The sequence below is a fragment of the Aedes aegypti genome, chromosome 1 (assembly GCF_002204515.2).
Source record: "Aedes aegypti strain LVP_AGWG chromosome 1, AaegL5.0 Primary Assembly, whole genome shotgun sequence".
Classification (NCBI taxonomy): domain Eukaryota; kingdom Metazoa; phylum Arthropoda; class Insecta; order Diptera; family Culicidae; genus Aedes; species Aedes aegypti.
In genome coordinates this window covers 198,047,771-198,074,844 of record NC_035107.1, presented here as the reverse complement: position 1 = coordinate 198,074,844, position 27,074 = coordinate 198,047,771, and the positions used below count along the sequence as shown (strand labels likewise).

Genomic DNA, 27,074 nt, shown 5'->3' with positions numbered 1-27,074 from the left:
TATCGGGAAAGTTTTTGTCCCGGCAACCATGTGAATTAACTTTTCCGGCACTGTCATTTAGGACTCCTTTGAAATCTCATCGCACTTGGCGTTACCCAGCAACTCTATCACCCACAAACTCTCTACATCATGCAAAAAGGAAAAGGCGAAACTCATCAGCTGCCTTCCGACCAACTGTGCTTTATACTTCGATCTTATCATCACCCTTGAACATCTCCATATACACAGACAAAGGCAACGATGATGGGTTCTTCGTTTTTCCATCAAGTGACTTCATTTTCACATCACACCATCCAAGGCACAGTGGTTCCATTTGCTCAACAAGGTGGTCATAAATCGTTTTCTACAGTATCTGATGAAAATACTATAAGAAATTTCCAAATTACAAAGACACTGTTAATCAAAAGAATATAAGCAGAATGAACCGAATACTTCAACATTATGTTCAAAAAGATAGAATCTATACATTGACATCATTATATCAGGATAATGGAGAGGCCCGTGTCATCAGCAAACATAGATTTGTTTTAAAATGTGCTTATAATGTTTGTTGAAAAATAAGTTTTTAAATTTAACAACCAAACCTTCATACCAGACACTATCGGATGCTTTTTATATGACTCAACTTTTTATAGCCTTAACGGTTCGTTAGGCGTGTATAAAACTGATGTTTCAACATTTTCGAGATCATAATTCATGGGAGCGAAAAACAAGACAGTTCATTTTAAGTTTTTGATTTGAGAACGGCACCACTGTGCAACGTAATGTTGCTTATGTGCAGACACGCTATGCTTCAAAAGTGGTGTGGGGAAAATGTAAAAACTCGCCGCCGTGAGAGTACTCCTCGTATAGCGGATGGCGAAGAATAGTCTTGAGTTTGCTTTTATTCTCTATTAATATTGAATTATTACTGGAAACAGCTTCGATCCACTTCCACTAGAGGAGCGCGATGTAGGACAAACATTTTCTCTTCACTCTTGTTCGCATTTTTTTTTTTTGCAGTTTCCCATCCGACTGAAGTATGAAGAATGGATGTGACTGGCAATCGATCATCGTAGGTCGTAGCATTTTCACCATGAAAGGTACTCTGTCCATCACTTGCAGAAAATGGGAGCAATAAAGCGATAGATAGATATGTGAATATGTGAATATGAACGAGCTCTCGTATCTTATATCATCGGAAGAGGATGCAGAGTGTAGGACAGCTTTGTAAAATAACGCTTCCAATTGAAAAGGGAACCATTTTTCTTATTCAAGTACGGTTACAGCTACGGTTGAATAAGACTCATGACTGTTCACGTTTAAATGTATGAAATACCGTATAACAACTCGAGTGATGATCACGTGATATCTCAAATATAAAAAGAAGCGTACAGAATTAGCATCAAGCTTATTATGTTAAAGCTTAAATTACAATATTTGGAAACTGAAATTCACCTTTCCTTAGGGATTTGGTTTTCTATCTTTTTTTATGTCCATATTCTTTTTCACTATGCCGCTATTGCTGCTCATTGTAAGTGTTGTGTAAGGAATTGAAACCAATTAATTGATATATTGGATATTCTCTAAATTATGCACACCACAATTTTTTAATTTCTTTATTAGTTTCATTCCAAACATTCCAAATGTGTTCTGTGTTAGACAACACTATCATCCTAATTTGGTAAAACAAATTTAAGATTTTACTAACATTTTGTTAACAACATATTACATATCATTTGCCGTAGCAGTTCAGATTTTTTACAGGTGAGTTGGTTTCACCTGCTTAAAGAGAAAAAAACACGTTTTCAATTTACTTAACCTAACTTAAACTAAATATATAACGCATTATCGTGGCAATAGAAGATTGTAACGATTTTTGTCTGAAATTATTATTTATTTTATTTGACAGTTGTGCCAAATGTTTCAATATTGGATATTCTATGAAACTCATTGGTACTATACCAGGAAGGAAGCTTCAGAATCATTTTCAAAATTTTATTTTGAAATCTCTGAAGGGCTTTCTTCCTGGTATTACAACAGCTAGTCCATATTGATACAGCATACAACATGGCTGGCTTGAAAATTAGTTTGAACATCAAAAGCTTGTTCTTAAGACAAAGTTTTGATTTTCAATTAATAATGGGATATAGACACTTTACATATTTATTACATTTGGCTTGAATGCCCTCAATGTGATTTTTGAAAGTTAAATTCTTATCTAGCATGAGCCCTAGATACTTTACATCGTCTGACCAGTTTATAGGAACCCCTCTCATCGTGACACTTGAAGGTTTCAAAAAAAGAGCTTTAGGATATCTTATTAGGAGATATCTTCCATTTTTGCAAGTATGAAGCAAGCTTCGTCCTTTGGCGGAGTGGCCTGTGTCATCTGTAAACAAGGATTTTTGACATACCTGAGGTAACTAAGGTAAGTCAGATGTGAAAATATTGTATAATATTGGTCTCAAAATGCTGCCTTGAGGAACATCAGCTCTTACAGGAAGTCTTTCAGACCTGGTAATAACCTGATAACTATCGTGAAGTGTACGATTTGGCAGATAACTTCAAATTATTCTAACAATGTATATTGAAAAAATAAAGTTTTATTTATTTTTTTTTTAAAGGCTTGATCATGCCAAAAGTTAGTTTGGAGCAAATTAACTTGCTGTCCAGAGCATTGAAAAGGCAAATACCCGGGTAGAGGTGAATAACATAATAATTTTAAAATAAGAGCAAATTTTGCAATCATATTTAGTTTAACCATTATTATGTTATTATATATGACATTAAATATCTTAAATAACTTTATTTAAATAATTCATAAGAACAAACCATTATCAAATGTTGCCATAATAGCTCATTTTACTATTCGTATGATATTCATTAAAGATTCAAAAACCAAATTTGTTAGCAGGAAAGCTAAAAGTTTTTTTTAATCATGCTAAATTTAGATATTTAAGTCAAAGAACTAAAATCACCGTTATTTTGATCTACTCGTAAATAGCTGATTTAGTTATCAATATCAAAATAATAACATATTTTGTTATAAACGGTTGCCTATATTTTCTCTATAATTTTGTTATTACAATGGGAAAATATGTTATGATTTAGTTTTTACAAACTCAGTTATTATTTTTGTTATTTTATCTCTTATTTCAAACAAACAAAGAACAAATTTTGCTATTCAAACATTTTATTTTAATGGTAAATTTTGTTATTCTTTTGCTATTCTCCTCTACCCGGGTAGGCAGCTATGAAAGTATATTCACGGTATGTTTGAACCAGACGATTATAAAAATCGAATGTACATCGGATTTTTTCTTGCCAGAGATCAGTATTTGGTCTATATTTTCATAATCGGAAGGTTTTAAAATACTCTATCGGTGACATTTTTTCCATACATTTTATATGGGCTGAAATGCGTCGAAAAACGTGGTTTTCATGAGTTTTAGTATGGAAAATAGCTAAAAAGTGGAAAAAATACAAATTTCACCGATGGAATATTTTTGAACCTTCCAATTATGAAAATGTAGCCTCAATACAGAACTCGAACGAGAAAAAACCGGCTGTACATTCGATTTTAATAATCGTCTGGTTCAGACAAAGCGTGATATTTACCAAGTTGTGTTTCAACAGAAACACCTAAAGTTTCAAAAACTTTAGTTTCAAATGACGAAAACAGTTGATGTTTTATACTCCTATGAATGATGATTTGAACTCCCCCACATGCCCCATCAACTCGATCATTACGATAAACACAAAATTTAGGATCTCTTTTGAGTTTGGATCCAGGTTTTAAATACGTTTCAGTAATAACTGCTATATGCACGTTATTAGCTGTAAGACAATTAAACAGCTCGTCCTCTTTACTATTCAGAGAATGAGCATTCCAATTCAAAATATTTAAATTATTATTTGGATCCATTAGAAATAAAACTTAATCCAATAACAATTTGATTAGTAAATTTTACACCAACTTGGATTGCTTCAGTCATAGTGGTGGCTTTGAACATTGCATCAATCATTAGATTCAATTGTTCAGTTAGAAAATTAAAATCAGAGGCAGACATATCACTTGAAGTGGGTACATTGTCTGATGATTTCCCATTAGAACTTTCGGTAGACGAAGAGGCGGAGTAGGAGTTACCTGTGGCGGTAGGGTTTTTTTTCCATTTGATTTGAAACAAGTAGAATGGGTACTCATAGTATGAATAGGGGAGGAGTTCAAATTACCTGCTACGATATTGGCCAAGGATGTTCCGTGGGTAGATACATTCGAAATTGAAAGATTCGAACGGCTACCCGACGGATTAAAATTAGTTTGTGAAACAGCATCCATCCATCTTCCTGATGAATATGATTCATGATCAAGCGACCGTTAACTGAAAAATGAGCATTTTTCGATACTCCACCAGGCAGTACCTGGTACCGTTATCGTAACGGATATTATCTTTCGTCTGCCTGGCACGAGCCTCATAAGCGCAAAAGAACTTATCGGTATCTTCCTTCACTGGACAGACGTCCTTGGCGTGAAAAGAACCTCCGCAAATCGTGCATTTAGCATCCATGCGACAATTTTTTGTACCATGATTCCACTTTTGGCACTGAGTGGGGTTCTGGTAATTTCCTCCAAATTTCTAGAAATGTTCCCACGTCACACGCACATCGAACATAAGTTTTGCTTTTTCTAAAGCTTTAATATTATTTAGATCTTTTTTGTTAAAGTGAACTAAATAATATTCTTGAGAAAGCCCTTTCCGAACAATTCCAGATTGGGTTCTCTTTTTCATAATGATTACTTGGACTGGGGAAAATCCAAGTAAATCATTTATTCCATTTTTGATCTCTTCATGTGACTTATAGTCACTTGAGAGACCTTTCAAGACAACTTTGAACAAACGTTCAGTTTTGTCGTCATAAGTAAAAAAAATGTGCTTCTTCTCTTCAAGGTGTTTGAGAAGAAGTTCGCGATCTCTAAGAGTTTCCGGCAAAACGCAACAGTCTCCTTTCTTTGCGATTTGGAAGGAAACCTTGATTCCCCTAATGAAGTTCAAGATCTCCTGCCTAAATCCCCCAAATTCGGAACAACTGACCACGATAGGCGGCACTCTTTGCTTCCTCACTTGAATCAAAGAGCCTGGGCTAGAGGCTGCTTCGATTTGGTGTTCGGAAAATTGGTCTAGAGCATCGAACTGATTGCTCATTTCGATACAATTATCATTATTATTTATTTCACCCTTGGAAGAAAGTTCGCATTCCGGAGAAACGTCTTTTCTTCCATTCTTGCCATAGTTATGAATTCAGAGATTCAACCTTCCTTTTTTGTAGTTGCAACCATGTTTAGTGAATAAATGAAATAATACGAGACCTCCTAAGAGGTTCTTTCCCGAAACGGTGTCCAAGAAGGGTTACCACCGCTAGCTTTCGCCAACGGGTCCAGCGAAAAATCGAAGGCACGGGTCCAAACTAGGATCGTAAAGGGATCAATTGTAGAAAAAATAGTACTGAAAAGTACTGTTTTAGTAGCACTGAAAAGTATCGTTTCTAATTTTAGTACTGAAAAGTACTGTTTTATTGCTTTAGGTAGTTTTTAAAGAAACCCTTCCAAGAGCAGAGAGAATTCGTGTACGCACAGCACGAAGGTACGACGCGCACTGACAAGTTTTTGGAATATGAGTTAACACGGTACGGCGTCCTACCTGATCTCTCTTTGAAAATTGAATTAGCAACGGATGCGTGAAAATTTGTGAAAGTCATCCCACAGCCTACCTGATTGAGAAATTACGCATGATACAACACATGAATGCCCATGTGGATTTTCTTGAAATATGTTTATTCTCCAAGAAATAATTCAACTGTAACGGTATTCACGTAATTGCAAAAAAGATTGTTTGTAACTCGTTGCAAAACTCGATTTTGTAGCACTCGTCGTATTTATCAAACTCGGCAAGCCCCGTTGGATAAATGTACGACTCTTACTGAAAAAAAAAATTATTGTTAATTGTAACAAATTCCGATATAATTGTGTTGTAATCCACTGCATGGGTTACGTCATAATATGTGTTGGTGTTTGTGTGATTCTCTGTGAAAACGGTCAAGCAGTGTCTCATAAGTCAACGTAGTATATAGTAGTGGTTATTTAACATAACAACTACTCCACAACTTGAATCGGTGTGACGGATGTTGTGCAATTATTGCCCCTTCAATTTTTAAAACAAACATTATAAAGTCAATAACAGCGCCGACCACGTCCTTACGGCCATCGGGGTAGGGAAGGAAGGTTAGTGTGACATCCAATGTTACTAAAGACCGAGTATACCTCTGCATCTCCATGGTTGTCACGGGAAGGAATTTGTTAGTGGGGAGGGTTTAAAAGCTACATAATCAGGATTCCTCTTGGTAAGTGATGCGATTCAGCCCCAGTTTAAAAAAATACACGTAAAACACTAAAGACAACGTTAACCTGTTGTAAGTCGACACTTTTAGTATCAAACCATTCAAAGGTGTAATTACAAGAAATAGGAAAAAGGAAAGGATTGTTATGATAAAGATGAACAAGAGTTTCTGTCGACACTTATAGCGACGAACCATTTTTTTTTTTTTTATTTATTTTCGTCAACCGACGTAGACTAGTACATTTTACATATACATATTTTTGTTTTATTTCTTAATACTAAAATTATGAAATTTATAAAAAATATTGAAAAAGAAAGTGTAGTGTAAGTAATGTTAATTTCATTTTGTTTTATGTTATGTGTTGCGATTTCTAATGGATTTGAAGTATGTTTTTAGGTTTTGCCGAGACATGGTAAAGTGAATAGTTTCGCAATGTTGATTGTAAACGGCCATCATTTGATTTAGGGGCCCGTTTTTGGCATAATTTGTTCGATGATGATTTGTCAAGAATAAGTTACGATTTCGTAGTTGCCTAGAAGGAGCGTAGAAATTTAATTTTGATAAGATTTCTGTAGAATCGATACGTTGCGAAACGATATCATTTACAAATGAAACTCTTGCGATTTCACGCCGCTCTTTCAACGTTTGTATGTCAATAAGCATGCAGCGTGCTTTGTAGGGTGAAAGTGGAAATGATGTCCAACCTAATTTACGAAGAGCATATAGTAGAAATTGAGAAAGGAGACCATACAATGCTGCAGTATTCCATGATTGATCTTACATATGCAATATATAGAGTTTTAATTGTGTATGGGTCATGAAAGTTGTAGCAGAAGCGTTTTATGAACCCTAGCATGTTATTAGCCCTGTGAATTATTGTATTGTAGTGGTCTACGAAAGAAAGCTTAGAGTCTAAGATTACACCTAAGTCCCTTACTCTTTCACATTTTTCCACATTTTGATTTCCTAATGAAATTGAAATGCGTGGTGTTGTTCTTTTTCTGCTAAATGATATTAGGTTGCATTTTTTTTACATTCAGTTCAGTTATCACTTATTCATATTCTATTGTATAAATACATCAATGGCAGTGAACCATTGAAGAAAGCACGACACTTGACTACAGACTGGCATGGAACAACCAGTGGCACAGTTGAAAAATTTTCCTGAAAAAAAGTTTTTCTGATCGAAGAGGGAATCGAACCCACACCCTTTGACTCGATGCGATTAAATGCTGGATAGCACTAATAACACCGCCACGGAACCCTGAATATGTTTCATAATAATCAAATATTAAGGATCAAAGCATGTAATGGGCTAGCCAAATTACACCGTGTCCAGTATATTCTCATACAAATTCGAGATAACATTACTTTGCGCTTGTTTAACTGACATCATTGATGATAATATTTTTGAAAGTGGTTATAATACTGATTCAATACAGGAAATATTTTGGAAATATTTTAATTATAAACTTATTTTATCAACTTAAGAATTTACGAAAAATACAAATACAAATACAAATACAAATATCCTCACTATATAGCATAAATGGAAGTTTAAATGTTTTAAATTTGATGTAAGCATGAAACCAGTGTTTTATACAACTTTGGCAACCTGCCTTCTTCTTCTTCTTCTTCTTTCTGGCGTTACGTCCCCACTGGGACAGAGCCTGCTTCTCAGCTTAGTGTTCTTATGAGCACTTCCACAGTTATTAACTGAGAGCTTACTATGCCAATGACCATTTTTGCATGTGTATATCGTGTGGCAGGTACGAAGATACTCTATGCCCTGGGAAGTCGAGAAAATTTCCAACCCGAAAAGATCCTCGACCAATCCCACCGGTCGAACCCACGACCCTCAGCTTGGTCATGCTGAATAGCTGCGCGTTTACCGCTACGGCTATCTGGGCGACCTGTATGTAGCTCAAAACAGTGACGTGGAACATTTCTGAGAACGGCTTCAGATTCAGCAACCCCAAATCTATTAGAGACACATGATTTGATTCTTGAGACACTCAAATTTTTACCACCAAGCGGCGCTAGTGAGTGTGAAGCTTATTTTTTTTTATTATCTCCCGATCCACACTAATTAAATGTACAGTGTCTTCGGTGAGACATACATCACCCCCAAATTGATGAGATGGCCAAGCATTGGGCATCTCATCAGCATCTCATCAAGCATTGGGTCTCCTAAAACGCCCCAACCATGTGTCTAATAGGAAGCCTGACTGTATTTAAAAGATTGGCGATAGAAACAAGATCGATTGAAGCTCAACGCTTCTGTACTAGACACATGAGCAACGCTTCGGCTCTCCGATGGAAAAAAAACTTTGATATAAAAAAGCAAAAAAAATATCATAACAATCTCATGGTCGCCATATTAGATTAACGAATTGCTTCAATTACCAATCTTCAAACTTTTTTTATTCTGCTGTTTGTTCTTGGCAAAATATATAAGTTCAAAAGAGCAGACCCTGCTTTTCACATCAATGTTCTCAGTTCACTTTCACGGTTAATAACTGGCGACTTTGCTCAAATTGTCATTTGTGCACTCGTATAACGTTGGCCAGGTACGATAAGTCATAAAACAAGGACCTCGTTTTGCTGTTTATCATTCTTCGATAGCAATACACTACGTTTTCCCACTCCACATCGTCGTGCAGAATCCAATATGAATCCGGAATAAATCATCGTTAATGATCGGACCACGTTAATAAATAATTCATCACTAATGATCGTCATTTCATGATTAATGGGAAATATTTTCCCCTGCCTCCGCAATTGGCAACCATCATTTGTCTACCCCATTGCCTCAGCTCCACCAGGGATAAATTGCCGATGGAATGACGCCCGAAGAATGGCCTGAAAGAATTTCCTGCCGCATTGAATGTGTCTTGACGGACAGAGGGAAGGATGCTCGGAACGCCATACCGCTGTTTGGGCTTTGTTTCGTTCGGGAAAACGGGAAGAATTTCAATCCTCCATTATTAAATTGACCTTCGGTTAACGATGAAAGAACGAGGTGTATTTGTGAATCATCAAAATGGTGGTGAATATTGCCAGCTTTTTGATTGATTGGGTTTTCTTAAAGATTATATTGATAATGGGAAAATGATTGGTGAGAAAATCAGTGCATCAGTTTACTCTTGTGATGTGCGCTTTTAAAAAAGGTCTAATGGTGTGCGTTAATAAACCTGATAGGTATCAAATGATTAAATTTTATGCAAATATAACGTCGGGCCGCAATATCGTGCTTACTAGTTACTTGGGTAGACAAATACAACCATGAAATTTTTGATTACGTTTGTTGAGCCCAAATCCTTTACTGAACGAAGTTCTTGCATAACCAAAGACAGCCGTAAGACTCTAGATTTGATTGATTATGTTCGTCTGAGTCTGCCTTCCGAAAGATCATTCGTTATGCCCGCCAGGACGATGAGGAAATAAAGAGTTCCACTATTTGAGGTCAGATTATACGAATACGATAGATTTAAACAGAAGAGCTTCAACTCCATTAGAGAAATTGATTTCAAATATCTCAAGCAATTAATTTCAAATAATCTATTGGACGGTTGATTGATGATGCTTTAAATAATTATTGGTTTTTGTTTCATATTATCAACAATATTTACTCACCTTTGACAGCGTTCAGCTGACTGCCAACCATTTGCTTAGCAATGAAAGCCGCCATCTTGTGTCGGTCGCTGTTGTTTTTGTTGTTGTTGTTTCAGGTGCAACTCAAAACCTTAACACACTGCTGTTTCAAAAGAAACTAATAGTTTTCACAACACACCACAGGTCACTCACTGCTTCTGGATTCTAGCCCGCAACCAGCGGTCCGTCACGGTCACAAATATTGAATGAGCTTAAAATATGTGATTTTTTTCTTGAACGGGTACCGAGAAGAACTGAGGTTCACGGGTTAAGCTGATAGGAAAGCACAGGATAAAGATCGAAAGAGAAAGAGTGCGACAGAAAGTGACGACACACGTAGCAGGGGGAAAAAGTTCCTAAAATTTATGAACACAGCAGTTTCTGTATTTCCTGTTCACTGTAAAAAAGACGAAACAGAGAAAAGAACATGATGAAGTTGGAAAGAAATTGGTTCGCAGGGAGTATTGAATTTTATTGAAAGAACTAAACGTCTTTTGGGGATAAACTAGCGAAAAAGTCGCAAGAAATGAGTTGGTGGTGCTGCTGGTGATCGTTAGTTCCTATTTTCTAAGCCCAGATACAATATTTGTCGACAAGATATCACAAAGTTTGTTGTCTTTTGTTATAGCTCCGGAAATTGTTTTCTTCTTCTGGTCGACGGATTGCAACTGCAGTTGTTTTGATATATCTGAAAAAAGGCAGAAAGAGGAGAAGACGTGAAAAATTTAATAAGAATATTGATTTACAAATAATTAAAATGTTACTAGCAAATTCTTAATAAAATGAATATTTTTATAAATTTTTCTTTATTGAGAACTGTGGAAATCATGAATAAGGGGTCGTACACAAATTAGGTCACGCTCCAAGGGGGGAAGGGGGTCAGGCATAGCGTGACAAGCCATATAAATTTTTTAGAGGACTTATACAAAAAGCGTGACAACTGTGAGTGCACCATCCCCAACAATTGTTTTTTTTTTTAATTTCCTTATTAGTATTATTTTAGACATTACAATCATTTCTTGTATCTAGGTGTTTTGTGTTCGACAACACTATCATCCTAATTTGGTAAAACTAAATTGGCATTTTTCAACATTTTGTTAACAACTTATTACATTTCATTTGCCATAGCAGTTCAGAATTTTTACAGGTGAGTTGATTTCACCTACTTATAAGAAAAAAAAGCTTTCAAATAACTAAACCTAACTTATCCTAAATATGTAAAGCTTTAAACATGGCAATAGTCTTTTTGCAACCATTTATTTTTTTTCTGTTTAGGTGTCTGCTTCACATAGCACTTGATGAGTATAATGTTGCTGAAGCAATCTTTAAGCTAAAATACAACAGTATTCAAACACTGTTCTCTCGCTCGCGTGCACGAATTCGCTAATCGAATAATCATGATAATCGAAAAAGCTCTCATAAATTCCATTTAAGCCCATCAGTTCCGTCATTCTGGTTGGCCCAGTCGCTCGGTGTTACCGTCCATCGTCGAACTTGTCTGCGTTCATCGTTGCTTCACTGACCGACTGACTGACTACTGCAAAATGTTGTAAGCTGTGGTTGCCAGTATGTGGTTGGATAAATTTAAAATTCAATTAAACTTTACAGCATCCACATACAGGTCAGTCAGTGGCAACCTAACAGCAGTAGCGGCGACCATGGGCCACGTTGACGGAAGCATGTCGAGTAAGGTGGCCCATTTTTATATGAAAAACTTCAGTCTTCTATTGTTCTAGTCTTCTAGTGTTCTAGTCTTCTAGTTTCTAGTCTTCTAGTTTTTTAGTCTTTTAGTCTTCTAGTCTTCTAGTCTTCTAGTCTTCTAATGTTCTAGTCTTCAAGTCTTCTAGTCTTCTAGTCTTCTATTGTCCTAGTCTTCAAGTCTTCTAGTCTTCTAGTCTACTAGTCTTCTAGTCTTCTAGTCTACTAGTCTTCTAGTCTTCTAGTCTTCTAGTCTTCTAGTCTTCTAGTCTTCTAGTTTCTAGTCTTCTAGTCTTCTTGTCTTCTTGTCTTCTAGTCTTCTAGTCTTCTAGTCTTCTAGTCTTCTAGTCTTCTACTTGTCTAGTCTTTTAGCCATCCAGTCTACTAGTCTTCTAGTCTTCTAGTCTTCTAGTCTTCTAGTCTTCTAGTCTTCTAGTCTTCTAGTCTTCTAGTCTTCTAGTCTTCTAGTCTTCTAGTCTTCTAGTCTTCTAGTCTTCTAGTCTTCTAATCTTCTAGTTTCGAGTCTTCTAGCAATCTAGTCTTCTAGTCTTCTAGTCTTCTAGTTTCTAGTCTTCTATTGTTCTAGTATTCATGTCTTCTAGTCTTCTAGTCTTTTATTGTTCCAGTCTTCAAGTCTTCTAGTTTCTAGCCTTCAAGACTTCTAGTCTTATAGTCTTCTTGTCTTCTAGTCTTATAGTCTTCTTGTCTTCTAGTCTTCTAGTCTTCTAGTTTTCTAGTCTTCTAGTCTTTTTCTGGTCTTTTCGTCTTCTAGCCTTCTTGTCTGCTAGTTTTCTAGTCTTGAAGTCTTTCAATCTTCTAGTCTTCTAGCCTTCAAGTCTTCTAGTCTTATAGACTTCTAGTCTTCTAGTCATCTAGTCTTCTTCTGGTCTTTTCGTCTTCTAGCCTTCTAGTCTTCAAGTCTTCTAGTCTAATAGTTTTATAGTCTTCTAGTCTTCAAGTTTTATAGTCTTCTCGTCTTCTAGCCTTCTAGTCTGCAAGTCTTCTAGTCTTACAGTCTTCTAGTCTTCTAGTCTTCCTGTCTTCTTGTCTTCTTGTCTTCTTTTCTTGTCTTCTTGTCTTCTTGTCTTCTTGTCTTCTTGTCTTCTTGTCTTCTTGTCTTCTTGTCTTCTTGTCTTCTTGTCTTCTTGTCTTCTTGTCTTCTTGTCTTCTTGTCTTCTTGTCTTCTTGTCTTCTTGTCTTCTTGTCTTCTTGTCTTCTTGTCTTCTTGTCTTCTTGTCTTCTTGTCTTCTTCTTCTTGTCTTCTTGTCTTCTTGTCTTCTTGTCTTCTTGTCTTCTTGTCTTCTTGTCTTCTTGTCTTCTTGTCCTTCTTGTCTTCTTGTCTTCTTGTCTTCTTGTCTTCTTGTCTTCTTGTCTTCTTGTCTTCTTGTCTTCTTGTCTTCTTGTCTTCTTGTCTTCTTGTCTTCTTGTCTTCTTGTCTTCTTGTCTTCTTGTCTTCTTGTCTTCTTGTCCTTCTTGTCTTCTTGTCTTCTTGTCTTCTTGTCTTCTTGTCTTCTTGTCTTCTTGTCTTCTTGTCTTCTTGTCTTCTTGTCTTCTTGTCTTCTTGTCTTCTTGTCTTCTTGTCTTCTTGTCTTCTTGTCTTCTTGTCTTCTTGTCTTCTTGTCTTCTTGTCTCTTGTCTTCTTGTCTTCTTGTCTTCTTGTCTTCTTGTCTTCTTGTCTTCTTGTCTTCTTGTCTTCTTGTCTTCTTGTCTTCTTGTCTTCTTGTCTTCTTGTCTTCTTGTCTTCTTGTCTTCTTGTCTTCTTGTCTTCTTGTCTTCTTGTCTTCTTGTCTTCTTGTCTTCTTGTCTTCTTGTCTTCTTGTCTTCTTGTCTTCTTGTCTTCTTGTCTTCTTGTCTTCTTGTCTTCTTGTCTTCTTGTCTTCTTGTCTTCTTGTCTTCTTGTCTTCTTGTCTTCTTGTCTTCTTGTCTTCTTGTCTTCTTGTCTTCTTGTCTTCTTGTCTTCTTGTCTTCTTGTCTTCTTGTCTTCTTGTCTTCTTGTCTTCTTGTCTTCTTGTCTTCTTGTCTTCTTGTCTTCTTGTCTTCTTGTCTTCTTGTCTTCTTGTCTTCTTGTCTTCTTGTCTTCTTGTCTTCTTGTCTTCTTGTCTTCTTGTCTTCTTGTCTTCTTGTCTTCTTGTCTTCTTGTCTTCTTGTCTTCTTGTCTTCTTGTCTTCTTCTTGTCTTCTTGCTTCTTGTCTTCTTGTCTTCTGTCTTTAGTCTTCTAGTCTTCTAGTTTTCTAGTCTGCTGGTTTTCTCGTCTTCTAGCCTTATAGTCAAGTCTTCTAGTCTTCTAGCCTTCTAGCCTTCTAGTCTTCTAGTCTTCTAGTCTTCTAGTCTACTAGTCTTTTAGTCTTCTAGTCTTCTAGTCTTCTAGTCTTCTAGTCTTCTAGTCTTCTAGTCTTCTAGTCTTCTAGTCTTCAAGTCTTCTAGTCTTCCAGTCTTCTAGTGTTATAATCTTCTAGTCTTCTATAGTTCATTGTCTGCAAACTAGGAAAATAAGGGGTTCAGGGTCAAGGGTGTACACCTAAATCGAGCAACAACGCTGCCCAAGGAGGGCAACAACCTAAAAACTAGAGGTTGACGGAGGTGAAGAATAAGGTCGATATACTCATGCAGTTTGTCAAGGAGCGGCACAATATGCATACCGCGGTCAAGAACATGCTGACGAGCACCAAATCCTCTGTCAACGAGCAGAAAGCGCTGAAGATGAGAGTAAATAGAGCTTGCTGAAGAAACACAGAAAAGGATTACGGAGCAAGCAGCGTCTGTCAAGCTTAGGAGCCCGAAGGTACGAGGTCACAAATCTACGAAGAAATGAGACAGAGAGTCACCAGGAGAAGTGAAAGTCCCAAAAAAGCAGCACAACGGGCAAGGAAAAGATGTGCCGGAAAAGAAAGGGATGGCAAACCGTCATCAACGCCAAATCTAAAAAAGAAACAGAAAGAGAAGGTGGAGATGAAAAAGGACGGGACGAAGAGAGCGAAGAGATGCCCTCAGCGTGATGCCATACTTGTTAAGGCAAACGACCAACGTACGCAGATATCCTTCGAAAAGTTAAGGACGATCCGAACATGAAGAACCTCGCAGAAAATGTTGTTATTACACGGCGCACCCAGAAAGGGGAGATGCTGTTTGAGCTGAGGAGCGACCCAGCGATCAAGAGCTTGGCCTATCAGGAGATAGTTGCGAAATCTTAGGCGAACAAGGCGGGCGTAAAATCACTTACCCAGGAAGCAGTTGTTGAGTGCAGATATCTGGACGAGAAAACAACCGTGGACGAGGTGATTGAGGAGCTGCGTGAACAATGCAGCTTTGGAGAGGAGGCAATGGCAATCCATCTGAGGGAGTCGTATGACGGCACATGTCAGCGACGAGTTGGCTACCAGTTGACATGGCGAACAAACTGGTGGAGAAAGGCAAGATGAAAATTGGCTGGTTGATATGCCCACTGAGATTTGTCACACGAGCAGATAGGCCACCGATGCGATGCTTCAAGTGCATGGACTTCGGACACCTGGCGGCAAACTGTAAAGGTCCGGACCGAACTGACCTGTGCTTGAAATGTGGAGAAATTGGTCACTTTGGGAAAAGGTGCTTGCTCTGCTCACCTGAAGGAAGAAGGAAACACCCATTCGACGGGTAGCTTCAATTGCCGTGCGTACCAAATGACGATCGTAGCCCAACAGTAACGGAGGTAACGCAGATCAACCTAAATCACAGTGACACCGCACAGCAGCTGTTGTGGCAGCCGAGAACGGAAACTAAGTGCAACGTTACGATATTAAGCTGAACCGTATCGAGTACCACTCAATAATGCCAATTGAGTGGCGGATAGCTTAGGCGCAGCGGCGATACGAGTGACGGGTAGGTTTCCGGGAATTACTTTTGCAGCTGCTACGTGCCTCTAAGATGGACGCTCGAAGAATTTATTCGGATATTGGAGGAGTTGACTGACGAGCTAGTTGGTCGAAAAACAGTGCTGATTGGAGGTGACTGCAGGGTAAACAATGCCAGAGGTTACAACCTAATAAAGGCTCTAGCAAAGCTAGACGTTCGATTGTGCTACGAAGGCACCATTAACACATTTCGGAAAGACGGATGGGGGTCGATTATCGACCTAACATTTTGTAGCCGATGGCGGGCAACATGAACTGGATAGTAAGCGAAAAGTACATACATAGCGATCACCAGGCGATACGCTACAGGATTGGCCAGCGGAACACTGCCGCAGTGAAGAGGAACCCAATTGGCGACCGGCAGTGGAACACGAAGGCTTTCGGCAAAGATCTCTTCGTTGAGGCATTTCGCACCCACAGCGATGCCCTGAACTTGGATGCGGTAGGGCTGACAACAGCAATGGGAGTGGCATGTGATACAACGATGCCACGAAAACGGGAGCCCCGCAATGATCGATTTCCCTCGTACTAGTGGAACGAGGAACTCAAGGCCCTCCGCGCTGCTTGCCTTAAAGCCAGAGCGTAACCAGAGAGCAAGGAACGTAGAAGTCAAAGAGGAGCGAAAGGTTGTATTCCAAGCTGCCATAGCTGCTTTCAAACGCGAGATAATGCTGAGCAAGTCTGAGTGTTGCAAGGAGCTGTGCCGAACAGCTGATGCTGGATCTTTCAATGCCGGTTGAAACGTGTGCTGAAAAGCTGAGGGTTAATGTCGAGGGTCTCTTCCCAATGCATGATCTGACACCGTCTTTCGACGAGCAAGGAGCAAACGCCGAAGATCGTTGGGTCTCCAATGACGAGCTTGTAGCTGGCTGCTCTCGCATTGTAGGTGAGAAAGGCCCCCGGACTTGATGGAATACCGAATGTGAAACTTAAAGCGGCGATCCTAGCGTTCCCGGAAATGTTCCGAAAGGTGATGCCTGGACGAACGTCACCTTCCAGATATATATAAGATACAGAAGCTGGTGCTGTCACTAAAGCCAGGAAAACCACCCGGTGATCCATCATCCTACAGGTCTATATGCTTGCTGGATACACTGGGCAAACTCTTGGGAAGGGTCATCCTAAACAGGGTGGCTATATGTACGGAGATCGAGCACGGATTATCAGAAAGGCTGATCGGAATTCGGAAGGGAAAGTCGACAATAAACGCAATTCGGACGGTCCTAGAGAGGGCCGAGAAAGCATCGAAGCAAAAACGAAAAGGAAATTGTGCTGCGCCATTGTTACAATAGACATTAAGAACGCGTTGAATAGTGCCAGTTGGGAGGCCATCTCCACAGCGCTGCATAGAATGCGGGATCCTGACTAACTGCGCTGGATTCTGCAGAGCTACTTCGAGAATCGGGTTTTAGTGTATGCAGCCGACGCCGGCCGAAAAGAGTTAGGATTAATGGCATGAGTTCCGCAAGGGTCCATACTGGGTCCGACGCTGTGGAATGGGCTGTACGACGGGGTCATATCATTGGGTTTACCATAGGCATCAAACCTAACAGTATTAGGCGAAACGCTGGAGGAAGTGGAAGTGCTTGCACGGAGGCAAGCGGCATGGTCGAGAACTGGATGAATGGAGGCATGCTGAGGATAACCCACCACTAAACGGAGGTTCTACTAAGTACTTAGCAATCGCCAAGCAGTTCAACACGCTGAGATTTCCGTCGGGGGACATGTCATAGCATCACAGCGGTCACTCAGATACCTGAGCGAGATGATATATGATCGGCTAAAATTCAACAGCCGGCTATGCATGTCAGAAGGCGGCAAAAGTGACCAACACACTTACAAGGATCATGCCGAACGCTCATGGTTCGAGAAGCAGTAGAAGGCGTCTTCTGGCCAGCGTATCATCGTCGATACTGAGATACGGAATTGTAGGTCTGCGGTGCAGCATTGAAAACCAAGCGCAATCGGGACAAGCTGAACAGCACGTTCCGGCTCATGGCCATAGAAGTAGCAAGCGTATACAGAACAATATCGATGGAGGCAGTATGTGTGATTACCAAGATGATTCCAATTTGCGTCATCTTGAGAGAAGACATCGAGTGCTATCAGCGGAGAGGCACTAGCCATGTGAGGGAATTGGCGAGCATAGTCTGGCTGGTCCAGTGCCAGCAAGAAAAGGATGCTTCTGAGAAAGGTAGGTGGACCCACAGACTTATCCCGACCTGAGTGAACAGGGAGCATGGAGAAGTGAACTTCTACCTGACACAGTTCCTGTCAGGTCACGGTTGCTTCAAACAGTACTAGCATCGGTTCGGCCACGTGTTGTCACCGTTCTGTCCCGTGTGTAATGAGAGAGAGGAAACGTCGAAACATGGCTAATGCTTTTGGACAGGACTTGAATGCAGAAAGAATGGTAGACAAAATGGTAAGTGATCCTAACCTCTGAAATCTGGCGAACAATATGGTGGTGGAGATAACGTCTATCTTGCAGAGAAACTGGTGGGAAGAGCAGCTCATCGAGAGGCCCTCGACTGTCAGGACGCTCATAAACCGGTAGTCAACCCTCAATCCGAATCGTTTGACCGACCTCGGCACTCGAGATAGCCTGACAAAAAAAGAAGCTGGCGGTAGTTGGGCTCCATCAGCGCAGACGTCTTCCCAACCGGTACTGGTGACAGCCTCCGACGATGGGAGAAGTCAGAAGGAGAAGGAAGCCAACAGGGAAGAAGAGGATGAATGTTGGAAGAAGACAGAGAAGCGGAGGAAGATGAAAGAGCAGACTGCTCAACATGCAAGAGCAAACCACTGGCGGACCGCGCAGAGTACAAGAGCACAGAGCGGGAAAATGTCAAGACTACAAACACTAAAAAAATACTAAATCATGATAAATATTTTTTATATATATATTTTAGTTTTAACCCCATTTCATTTTTATTCAAAGTACTGTTTGTAACAATTTCGAAATGCTTCAAATTTTAGTTTTATTTTATATCACCCTGCATTTAATTTATAACAACCGTTGATAGAAAACATGATCATAACTAAATAAATTGTCATATGTGTTAGATTAAATTAGTTGGTATCTCATGTCCAAAAATTATATGGAACAGTTTTTAGTAGGTTTACTCCATGGGATGGTACACAAATTATGTCACGCTAAATTTCAACTTTTTTGAAAACAACACCCCCCCCCCCCTCCCCTTTGTCACGTTTTTTGTATGAGCTTACCGAAATTTAGGTAAGGCTTGTCACACTTGGCTTGACCCCCTCCCCCCCTTGGAGCGTGACGTAATTTGTGCATGACCCCCATACAAATTTCAAACTCGATTATCCCTCTAAGAAACGAATCTCGGTCAAACTTTTACAATAGCTAGAATCCAAATGAACATTTTGTAGCTTGAGATTTTAGTAGTTTGATCATTATGGGTCACCCTAATGTCGATTTGTAAGCGGTGGCGGTGCCGAGTTTCCCCCGTGCAATCGTTGTTGGTTGCCGCATAAATTGTTCTACAACTGCGGCACAACTCTTGAATCGGGAGAAACCTCTAAATTATGACTAGTTTCGCTCGTTACCAGGGATCGGCTGCTGAATGTGCACTATTTTCTATGCATCCTGAAACATGCATGTATTCATGACACCAGGGAATTGCTGGTTGTTTAGCAAGGGCTCCTACCAGCCCTCACAGATTAAAATAATTTATGATTGCACATTTATTTGTTGGGGCTGAAAGAGACTACAGCTACCAGGGGAAAGAGGTGAAATTTCCTCGAAATTACGTAACATAACAAACGGCCTCGACTTGTGGAGTAGACGGAACCTACGTATAAATAGGTCACACAGACACATGGTTGAAAAAGCAAACATTGAAATAATTTGTAGTTTTTCAGAGCTGTCGAGCGAGAGTCAAGAACTTTGGATAGCTTTCTCGAACGAACGAAAACCGATCTCTAACAATGTTGGCAGTGGAACGGGAACTTTGTTACAAAACTACGGTGGCAATGGCAGCTGCAACTGAAATGGCCGTTACTCTTCGTTTGGTTGAAACAAGAACTTTCCGGTACGTGACAGATACCTGCGTCAGAAAAGTGATGATTTACTGGTAAACATCAACATGATCGATACGTGGTGATGACAAGGACACTATACACCTTACTTTTTATTTAAAATAATATACCAATCAAGGATATCAGGCTATAAAATTCAAAGTTTTGTGCACATGGAAGTACATATTTACGTATGGATTGAGATAGCTTAAAAAGATCTACGAAGTTTAAGAATATCACGTTTTGAAAATTCGCAAAAGGTGATAAAAACAGTTCACCCCATCCCCTTAAAAGTTCTTTGATAAATCGAAACATGAACATGGAAATAATAACATGGACTGAACAGGATACTATCAACCACCTGAACCGGACAAGCAAACAAGATAAATAATGTTGTAAAATGTAAACTATCTCCCCAACGCAACCAAAAGGAACACCAACCTCTGGTTTGGACGACCAGCAGTTCAAAAAACGAAAACGCTTTGTCAAACGACACGGAGGAGCTTCGCCCCGATTTGCAGCTGCTATTTCTGCGACGAACGAAAACCGTGCGATGTCCAACGAACCTCCGGGCGATATTTCAACTGATGGCTGATTCTCTTGTTCTCGCTAAAACCCAGAAAGTCACAAAGCGCTGACTGCAACTGCAGGGAGCTTTGCTTGATAAATTGTACCCATTTCGAGGAATCTGGTTGCAGTGTAATGCTACACTTCTGCTGAAAAGAGAACGATGGACAACGCAATGCCCCATCTAGGATACCAACCGGGGTCTGGTATAGGGGTTTTCGGGAAGTGTTACTGCACAGTAACTTGGCATGTCAGCCGAAGCGTTGCATCTCAATTGTCACCCGGACCAATCCTTATCTTTCAGCAGAGCTAAACAGAGCTAGGGGGGTTTGCGTGAAGCCATTCGACGACAACGTCGGTCTGAAATGCTGAAATCGATGGTGAGGTAGGTGATGGAATATGTGCTAATTTGGACGCCGACAAGCTATTGTCTATCGAGAGCTGTCGGATGGTGAGACAACACCATTCGTCGTGTTTTCCTTGCTGAGAACGAAAATTTTCGCTTTGCATCACCTAACCATTAACATAGGAATATGAGAGACTCCAGAATTCTACAATTCCCAAGAAATTTTCCTTGACGTTTAATCCATCAACCGGTATATTTTTTTCCTTAACAAATTAGTTAAATCCGATTAACTTTATTGTTTTTTTTTTTAAATTATTGCACATTTATCTCACAAAATCTAAAATAACTCTTCTGCTTTCAGAATCTGTAAGAATTTTCAAAATTGGTCATCTGTAGCCGAAAATATTCCGGAATGCTATAACGCGTAGCCATAACACATGTAAATATCTAGCTATCCAGGCTACATTTTTCATGTCAGCGTAGCAAAATAAGGGTATGCGATATGGATTTTTTCCATGTCGATACGAAACGAAACGATACGCGGAATCTCTTGCGCTGATAATGACGAAACGAAACGATATTTAAAAATGTTTCGAGTAACTCGATACGAAATCAAATATCTCACGGAATTCATCGAAACGAAACGAAATTTTTGAATTTGTTTCGCGGAATACACGTTTAAGTTTTTTTTTCTTGTCAAAAGCTGGAAATTTGACAATGGGCATAAAAAATGTCTTTTTATAATCCTCTACCATATGGAAACCTTAGTGTTGCTCAGCGGAATCCTTACATGTTTTGGTAAGACTCCTTTCTGTTTGTTTGAAATCTTCTTAACCCAGGTAACCAATAAGCCTATATTGGGCCAAAAAGTTGATTTACGGCTGATATAATGCCAATAAGCCGTTAAATAACCAATATACGGCTTATGGTTACCTGGGAATAACTTTATAAGGTTTCATTTCAACATATTTGACATTCACACAAGGCAATGAATGGGTTTAATTTAAATGTTACAACTAAGAATTGGGTCGAAAAGCAGTTACAAACATTTAAAACAATCTCAAAAATATTGAGAGGAGCCCAAAATTAGCGTTTTGATTCATATTACGGACACTTAAGGCCCCTGTGAAGTATAACCGATTGAAAAGCATATACATTGAAACATATTGTATGATACCTGTGCGTTATCAGACTTTTGAAACACTCAACTTCCGAACGGTGGGCAAAGATTCGGATTCCAAAGCTTGAATTGCCTAAAATAAATAGAAATTAATGATCTTTCCATGATTCTTATTCCGGACACAACCTCACTTTTGCTTCACTTTACGGACACCTTGTTTCAAATTCCGGACAACTCACGAAAAGAAGAACTTTAATAGTTAAAATATAATATGGGCTATTCGCCGCGATGAATTTAGGGCAAATGGGCGTTTTTGGAAGCTTTACAATGGCAGTGCAGTTTATCATATTATCCTGCGGACAAGTCAATACTACAGTCATCCCACAGTTATGGATAGCTCACGGATATGGATCAAAGTTGGATTAAACGGAGAATATCTCATCAAATAGAGTAGCAATTACGCAGAACCCATTTTATCTACGCAAACCATAAATCTATACAGCATCGCAATCAACAAAAACATGCTTAAACACATTTGTTCCATTCGTAGGAAATAAAATGTCATACATATGCCTAGAAGCGTTGATTCATATCTGTGGGGCTTTGAAACCCATATCACAGTTATGAATCTAAGATAAGACGATTCCTAAAGAAACGCCAAAGCTTTCACTAGCATACCATTCGTTTGCCTCGCAGATAATTTGCTGTTATAGTGTTCTGATCCATGATATGAGTCGATTTGATCCATAATATGGAGTATGGACCCATTTTTGACTTATAGCTAGGAGTAGAAGCGAACGCTTTGCCTTTTTTTTGTTCGAAATTAAACTCGAATTTCGCGAAATTCCGTTTTATTCCGTTTGTTTTCAATTTTCCGTGGAAATATTTTAACAATTTGGCGAAACGAAACGAAATAGCAAAATACAAATTTCGCCTGTGCGAGTTCCGTGGAATTCCGCGGAATTTCGTTTCGAAGCGTATTTGACGGAATCATTCGGTATTTCGCATACCCTTATAGCAAAATAGTTATTTATGCAACAAGTTGCAAAATGATGATTTTTTCAGCACGAGTTGTACATTTATCCAACGAGGCTCGCCGAGTAGGATAAATACAACGAGTGCTGAAAAAATCGAGTTTTGCAACGAGTTGCATACAACATTTTTTGCTATTTCGAAAAATGCCGTTTCAACTGGATGAACTCTAAAAGCACAAGCAAACATTTCAAGAGAACCCACATATGTATACAGCCATGAGTAGTTTCAATTCAGTATTTTTCAATCACGTAGGCTGTGACAGTAGTACCCATGAATGTCACAAATTTTCTCGCTCCCATGGGTTTCATGCAGATCGTTCCTATTAGAGGAATCGCCAAGCTATATCGGAAACTGATCGCACAACGGATGTAGACTTTAGTGAAGTGACTAGCCGTGTAAACCAAATGGACAGTCTCGAGTCGAGAATTTTCTCCTCGCTGTAGGACACCGACAATCCTCACCTCACGCCAGATGTAGAATAAACTCGAGGTGAGAACGACTCGTTTCGACTCACACGCTGCCCAGAATAAGCATGGCATGAAGAGACTGGGACACTGGGTTATTCGGTTGACGAAAACAGTACTGAAAAGTGCTACTTTTCAGCACCGAAAAGAGTGCTGAAAAGTAGCACTTTTCAGCACTGTTTCTTTTGGTAGGAAAAGTAGGCCGTTATGTTGATCAACTTCTCAATGAAAAGTTGATTGATTTGCAACGGAATTGCAAAAATGTCATTTTTGCGTGCCTCAAGGATCAAACTTATTGGCTCTAGTAGATTTGGGTTAGCTAAATCAGATGCTGTTCTCAGAAATATTCTAGCACGTCACAATGCTTAGCTGCAGGTCACCAAAGTTTTTTATAATACTGTTTTCATTGATGTTTGCATCTAATTTAAAGTATGATTTATCAAACTTTTTTGTGATATAATCCACCATACATGCAGAATAGAACTTTAATTTTCATTTGAGATATAATTTAGTTTAAATTTCACGAGGATTTTTGATTTTTGAGGAGTCAAAGATTCAGGATACATATATTTTCTGTTATGTTAGAAGTTCCTTACAACGCATAGTGAGAAAAACTGACTCAAACGGCATCTGTTCAGCGCGGCGGCTCTTAAGAATCTTCATATTCCATGTAAGAAGCGTCAAGGAACCAAGAAGTGTTAATTTCATTCACCGAACTCGTGTGAAAATTTCCGTTTTGGCCTAACAAATACTTATTTCATGGAATAGAGAGCAATTGAATCTGATTGCGGCTAACCAAATAGTGCAGAATAATCTGACTAATGGGATGAAAACACTTTATTCGGTGCCATTGACTGCAACGGCACCTTTCCTTTTGCCCCATTTCGCCCTACTATTTTTTTATAGATTTTAAACTGATTGCGGTAGTAAGAAAACATAATTTCTGACGTAAAATTATCTAAGGAATACAATGGACTACATTTGAATAGGTCCCAGTGAACGAATCAGACGACAGTCGTCTCTCCACATCTCGATATCGAAGGGACCATCGAGATAGGGAGAGATCGAGACATAGAACTTTTTTTTTATAGAATACTAGATTGAAAATCACTTCGTTACCAGGAAAATCAAAAACAAACAGACGTCATTTTGTCTTCGCAAATTGTTTTGAATCCCTAATATCCAGTCTAGTTGGCTTTGATAATGGGCATATCGACATACGGAGATAAAATCGGGAGCGAAAATCGCATCGAGATAGGGAGATATCGCGATAAGCAGGATATCGAGATATGGAAAGTGAAAATATATGCAAAACGAAGGGACCCAAGCAATCATCCACATCAGAGATATCAAGATGTAGAACATCGAGATGTAGAGAGTCGACTGTATTTGGCCCCATTTTACAGTGAAATCTGCATGAGTCGATGTTCCATGACTCGATATATCGACTCATGGAATTATACCTAAAACAACATTTTATGGTAACTATGATGATTCTCTACATAGCTCTTCATAGCATTTCTGTTCCATGAGTCGATGGTCTTTTCAGATATCGGCTCATAGAGATTTTACTGTCGTAATAAATTGTTTTTTTTATGGACTGATGATGCGGTTAGCAAAGTAAATTTTCCCTGATGTTAAATAAGGTACAGTGGGGGAAGTGGATCATTTGTCAATATAAAGCATAAATACTTGAATATGTTGAATGTTTTTGCACCATTGCTTCGTTTTAGGTTATGTTTTTACGCCCACACTGATACTATTGCAAAACTGGTACTACACGTACACTAACACAAGCAAAGTTGTTAGCTGCAAAAAGTAATTAATTTGAAAATTGGTTTCCATCAACCAAAAATCCATTGTATATCTGTCTAAAAACGAATTTTATTATTTTTTTCGACACATGGTGAGCATTTCAGTTCTAATTGAATGGATCACAATGAAAAATATGTCATTTTTATAAATAAATACAAATATATTGGACATGGTACACTTACCCCTACTTTTTAATGGGGTGGGGTAAGTGGATCAAGAATAATTATCATTTATTGGCAGACTGCTTACGAGAATTTTAATAAGCTTTAATATCCGCAAATGTTGTTTTCCTTTATTTAGTTCCATTCCCAGCTTAAATTTGTCAAATTGACCATAAAAAATTTGAATTAATCCACCTTAAAGTTTTTTTTAACCTTTCTGGTATAAAAAATATAAAAAGAATAATAATTTCAAAATTCACACGAAACTTTTCGTGGTTTATCTAAGTTGAGTTGTAAAAGAGCAAAATATACTAATTTTCCAATCGAAAGCATAGTATCGTACCTTATTTGACCATATAAATTGTTCTAGACAGATGATACACATATATTCATAAATAAAATAGAACGATTTCAGTTTGTTATTCGAAAGTAAATGTAACTAATATTTTTAAACCAAGAGTGTTTTTCGAAAATATCGTTAGGAATTATCTTACAATACTTCTGTATAACTTATGCGTATAAATGGACGAATTTTCTCCAATTTTTTCTACTTACAATGGTTTTTTTTTGTTGTTCAAATTACTATGAGCTAATATATACATACTTTTTATTATATTTTGATTAAATAAAGATACTTTTTTAATTTTAAAGTATTAAAATGTAACATTACTAGCACTAATAACAAAAACGAGGGCTATATGATTCTTATTAAACATAATCACACTACATTTGTTTCGAGAACAGATTTTTTTTAATGGTGATCCACTTACCCCACCATGGTGGGACAAGTGGATCATTTGGCGCAAATTTTTAAGTCTCTCATACTCAATACATAACAATCAGAAAAATCGGAATAAATGACGATTTGAAGTATAATAGTCCCTTATTTGTTATCCACAGAAAAAAGTTTGAGTTACATTATTCACGTTAGCTGTACATAACAATGAAGCTAACTATTGATTTTCCTGTATCCACTTACCCCACGGTACCTTAATCTGGTAAATGAGATTGAGCACACTTCATTTGGTGTCAACGATTAGAAGAACCAATTTTTATGAACCTTCGATTTTTCCAGACATACTTCGAAAAACAGCCATATTTTTCTTCGTATTTGATTTCAATTTTTGTTTAAACGAGAAAAACATTCGTGTTACACTATTGATGCTATTGGGCGATTGGACCTGTGCGCAGAAATTATTGAAATTGGCGGCGGTGTGGGGAGAATTCATAAGATCATAAGAATGTTTGAAAATATAGTTATAGTTTGATCATTTAAATATTTTTTATACATGTACATTTGAATCAAATTACAAAAAAGTTTAAAAAATCTATTTTGATAAACGTTTGTTGTTAAAAGATGAAGCAAATTGATGCCAAATGGCGGTCAACAAATTATATGGAAAGTGTCGATCCCACAGGAAATTATGGAATAATTTTATAACCAGGTGAATAGTGTCCAAAATCAAAACAGGTTCTTTAAATAGAAAAATATTTTGAGAACTTATAATAAAACGGTTTTAAAATTCCGAAAAAACAAAATAATTATTAGGGGAACATGGTCCAATTCGGACCTAGTAACAGTTTTTTGGCCATATCTTTTCAGTATGATGAATGACATGAAAACTTTCATGTTTACGTAAACGCCTGATTCAGCGCGCACACTTTTCTCTCAGAGAGTTTTGGGATATCTCCTACCGGGACATGACTAGACATGTTTGAACAAAATGCTCCAGATGGTGCGAATTGGACCAACCCTGTTCCAATTCAGACCCGCCATGTTCTAATTCGGACCACCCTAAGTTTTATCGTTTTTGCTATGGTAGTTATAAAATATAACTCCGACTTGTTTGGTCTCAAAGCTTATTGAACTACTTCTGTAAGCTCAAGCATAAAAAGTAAACC

The 27,074-nt window shown here is 38.4% G+C and overlaps 1 protein-coding gene across 9 annotated transcripts in view; it reads right to left on the bottom strand.

Annotated features, from left to right (window-relative positions):
• The window catches only part of LOC5569269 (complexin), an 865,751-nt gene that overhangs the window by 534,532 nt on the left and 304,145 nt on the right, over positions 1 to 27,074 (bottom strand). For all 9 annotated transcript variants that reach the window (XM_021856799.1, XM_021856811.1, XM_021856763.1 and 6 more), the window contains exon 2: positions 10,015 to 10,429. In XM_021856799.1, coding sequence (XP_021712491.1) covers positions 10,015 to 10,069 — 55 coding nt within the window. In that variant the 5' untranslated portion in view covers positions 10,070 to 10,429. The remainder of the gene's footprint in view (positions 1 to 10,014; positions 10,430 to 27,074) is intronic.